Source organism: Aulonocara stuartgranti (assembly GCF_965226115.1).
Source record: "Aulonocara stuartgranti genome assembly, chromosome: 15".
In the NCBI taxonomy this organism is placed as follows: domain Eukaryota; kingdom Metazoa; phylum Chordata; class Actinopteri; order Cichliformes; family Cichlidae; genus Aulonocara; species Aulonocara stuartgranti.
Window position 1 is genome coordinate 16,055,001 of NC_138951.1, and position 4,661 is coordinate 16,059,661.

At 37.1% G+C, this 4,661-nt stretch overlaps 1 protein-coding gene across 1 annotated transcript in view; it reads left to right on the top strand.

Annotated features, from left to right (window-relative positions):
* LOC309689798 (uncharacterized protein) overlaps positions 1–2,005 on the top strand; it is a gene marked incomplete at its 3' end in the record, with an annotated part of 45,415 nt that extends 43,410 nt beyond the window's left edge. The window contains exon 4 of the mRNA XM_082506460.1: positions 1,824–2,005. Within this exon, the coding sequence (XP_082362586.1) occupies positions 1,824–2,005 (182 nt within the window). The remainder of the gene's footprint in view (positions 1–1,823) is intronic.
* Positions 2,006–4,661: the final 2,656 nt, after the last annotated feature.

Sequence of the window (4,661 nt, forward strand, 5' to 3'; positions counted from 1 at the left end):
TACTTTTATGAAATCTTCTTCATTGGTTACAAAAAAACACAATACTGTGCAAAAATCTTGATCATCGATTATTTATTTATATTTTGCCAGAAAAATAGGAAATAGCTGCAGTAATATAAGATATAATTATTAATGTCAATGTTAAGTAGCAAATAAAAAAGTAAAATTTTCTGTAAATGGTGAAGTACAAGGACTGGACTAAAGCCTCAAGACATCTTTAACTTATAATAAAGCCTCACTAGTTGGAATCAAAATGTAAACAAATGAGAGGTGGCTCAAGCTCTAGTGGAAAATGAATTCTCCAAAAGGACTGTAAACATTGTTTTTCTAACACATTTTTGTCTTTAAAATTACTTTTTTTGATACTTTGATCACTCCCTACCTTGTAAAGCGAGGTTGCAAGTGGATGAATGAAATCTGGCTATCTGCACGGTAAATGCAACTAAAGCATGCATTACGCAATCTTGGCCTTGTGTAGTTTCTGCCACTGAAAAAAGACAGATCGTGTACTAAGAATGAGAGCAAGGCTAGTTTTCATTCACATCTGAATTTCTCTCTAAAATGATGACACTTGGAAAGGTGCATCCATCACCCTTAGTAACATATTTCTGGTCTTTCTTTTTTCAGTGCCTATACACTGTGATATTTTACAAGTTTATGGGAGGTGGGTGCAATAAAATGTTTGACGTTTGAAGTGTGTGAGCTGATATGATAACTGGATGGTAAATTATAATGCTATTGCTGGTGTAACGATGCCTATGTGGAATACCAGTTGCAGGATTTAGCTGTTTTATGGGAGTTTGTATTGTGTTCCACATGTGCTACTTTGCGTCAGCAGAAACGTTGTTCTCACTGGATTTTGTTGCATTTCTGACCCAATTTTGAGAAGTGTCAAACTAGTTGTCTTGCAACAATGTTACCTTTTTCAGTCTAATAGCCAATTTATGCTTCAGTGGCAAATCTACATCATAACCTACAAAGTAATCACAAACCCTTCTAGCCTTATACCCTACCACGTAACCAAAAAATGTAACCACACGTCAGGTCGACACAGCCCTTAACTGCTCTGATTGGCCTGTTCAGTAACGTCATACCTGCTGTGCATTTCTGGCTGCTTTTTCGCCGCATTTTTTAAATTATCAGTCAGAGAATAACAGTCATGGCCTTAATATGAGGACTCACAAAAGTCTCCCGGCTCATGGAAGGAGAATGTTTAAATGACTATAATTTATGTGAGGGAATACACAAAGAAGTGGAAAATCCCGAGGGACAAAAACTGACCAGAACAAAGCACATGAAACATCGGGACATGATCGCCGTTAACAACATGATTGCAACAGCCCAAACATGAATGTGGACAGCAAAATAGGGTACGTCATAGATTCTACAAAGGTTCCACTGAAGTCTATATCAAGCATAAACCTACCATAATTTATGTTTTTACATGCAATGTTACCATGATTTTCCTGTTAGTGATAATTTGTTTGGGGCAACCCAAAAATGCGTAGCGAATTCTCCTCTTCATTAGTAAACCTCCTGTGGGATGAGACTTAAAATCAGAATTGATACATTTATATTCAGCGTGCTTATTTGAAATGCAAAATACTGGTTGCCACACCCTGTTTGTACTGAGATGTGTGCGCTTTGCTCCATGTGCCTTGATTAATGACAGCAATGTGTGTTTTTGCATATATTTACATTTAAAAAGAAACACCCTGATACACCACTCTAACTCATTAAACATTTAGGATAGTTGTAAGCAGTTCGTATTACTACTGTCTCTGTGTAATCTAACAGTGTGTATGTTCTGTAAATGCTTTTAGTTGAAAATGTCACGGTGATCGAGTGCTTTCTATTTGTGGATATTGCAATGAAGAATATCAGGAGTGAGATAGGACAGTCTGATGTGCGAGACTTCGTGTACATGTCCCACATGAGGCAGACTGCCAGCAAATTATTGTCGCCTGAACTCAGGATAAATCCCTCGATGATGCGCTCTTGTTGACTCCGCTGCACCATAGTAGCGAAAGTGCTATTCAGGGTATTCCCCAGTATCTAAGTATGTCACATGTTTAGGAGTTGGAGTTTATCTGCAGCATCGCATTGTCACAACCTGGAATGCAATCCAAAGAAATGTTTCAAGCAATTTCACCCTCACCCCCTCAGTTTCTTGCGTCACAGCCTTGAGAAAGGGACTCAAACAGAAAACGAATGTGTGATGTGATCAAACGAACTACAAGCGAAACCCCACTCGAAGAGCTTTTCCTTGCATTTGTCACATCTCAAATATTCCTTTTGCTTTCATGTCAGGAACAAGTGGGAATAGCTGCGTGACAAATAAATAATGCAAATAAATAATCTACAAGCTCTCTTTGCAAGACAACTGGAAAAGCATTGCAGTGAAAATAAAAACAGTGTTTCGGATTCATCCCGACCAAATAGTTTTAAAAACACACACACACACAACTTTAATCTGCTAAAAGAAAATGAAAAAGCAGGGAATTCATATTTTCTTCACTCTAAACTTTTCATAAAACTACGACACACTTGAGCAGAAAGACGATTAATTAGAGGTAATTAAACCTAATCAGCAGAGAAGCTCAAGCCTCCTTCCTGGTTGTAAGGTCCCTGGAAAATTGGTGGTGGTGGTGGTGGTGGTGGGGGGGGAAGCAGCATGATACATGTAAGCAAGAAAAAACATGGCAGCCATCAGAAGTCCTGAGTCCTATTTTAGCATAGCAAGTTTATGCAGTGCAATAGTTTAAAATAGATGTACTTTTAACTAGTGGCCATATTTGCACAGCATCAATATAAACATGTGACCATGCACTATATATATATATTGACAATTTAATACCCTAGAAAGGTAATTTAAAAGGGGGCCAAGACACTTCTCTAAAATGATGGCACTTGTATTTTCTATTACTGAGCACCTTTTTAAAATTCATTATGAGGCTGTATTACCCAGAAAGTGGCGTACTATAATGATCTATAATGATTACTGCTAATTTATCTAATGATCTGAAGTGAACACCCCTTTGGAGCTCCAAAAAGAGTAACAAAAATGTGTTTTAGCAACTTTACTGATAATCATTTTTCCTTCCGCACTGATAAATAATTTTGTCTATTAAATGTCTGACATTTAATAAAACCAAATTCATCCAAGTAAAGATTAAAATGTTAAAATTATTAACGACTGAAACCACCACGTTTTCCTGTGCTGCAGGTATTTCTGCCAACTGATTCAGAGAAAATGAAAATCTGCATTGTAAATTATTTTTTACTTACAGTGTGACTCATCTATCTTGATCTTTTACATCCTGGGTGACGGACGGTAGCATGTTCTTCGTGGCTGTCAAATCGAGTCAGCCCTTAGAGCGATTAAAAGCGTTTGGGTCCTTTGAGTAGAATGGATAACGCTGAAGGTTTAAAGCCAACATGCAAGTCAAAGGACAACAGCCTCGAGCTCGATTCCCAGCTTATTTTTGCTATTTTTTTGGAGACTCCAGCTTAAAAAAAAAAAAGCACATTGCCTCTTACATAACAATGGAGATGGGCATTATGGTTTGCCAATTGCCATTATAAATGAAGTGCTTCTACAACCTCTTTAAAGCTTTTTCATTACTCGATTGGATTTTATTAATCTGCAGTGATATTTCTTGAAATACTCTCATTGCTGAGGACACTTAAAGCTGAATGCTGTGACTCACAGACATCCATGTAAGGCCAGTTTGAGGATTTTTATCGACCATTTCAAAATAAAAGACCAAAAAAACCTAAATTTTATTCTCTAACACGAGAAATTCAAAAGGACGTCAGAATAAAAGCAACACATCATCAAATGCAACTCAGTATGACAGACTGGTATGAACTGATTTACCTCTGTTCTGCGTCTTGGACACTTAAATGTTAAATCAATGCAAGACTTCTACCTCGTATAGAAAATGCATATTTATCCCAGCTTGACACTGAAAATCAATACATTACTTTCTCTACTAGCAGGCTGTGCACTGTGATGCTAATAATAGCAGGACCTAACAGCAGCATATTTGGCTTACTAAGCATAAAGTTGAATGTAATAATGTTTCTTGGTTAACAAATAAGTAAAAAATAAATACATGCATAAATAACATAAAACCTGTTGCTGTTGACTGTTAGAGGTTGATATGTCAGCATAGGTGAATCTGGAATCCACTGATGGACGTGTGAATAATTCCAAGAGACTAAATAAACTAACAGACAACAATAACACGGAACAGTACATTTTACTGCAGCTCGGCACAGTTTGTGTCAAATGCCCTGGAGCTATTACTCTTTACTGGATGCTGAAAGACTAAAGGGTAGCATCTGTGATTCTGGTGCTTATTTTATTGCCTGAGATTTAGGCTGTGATGAACCATGACACCCAAAAAATGTGGTTATAGTGGGGTTTCTCTCAAGGGGGCTCTCTTGTTTAGAGATTTGTAGTTTATTTTTTTTCAGTTGGTGGAAAGGGAAATTTGGGCAACAGTAAGAGAGATGAGGAGGAAATATAAAAGTGTTTTAATCAACAGACAAACCCTGAAAAATAGCTGCAGATAACCATAATTCCTAAACGTTAAAATTGGCTAATTAGTGCAAAATAAGTATGTGTTTTTCAAGACAAGAGCAGTCACAAAGTG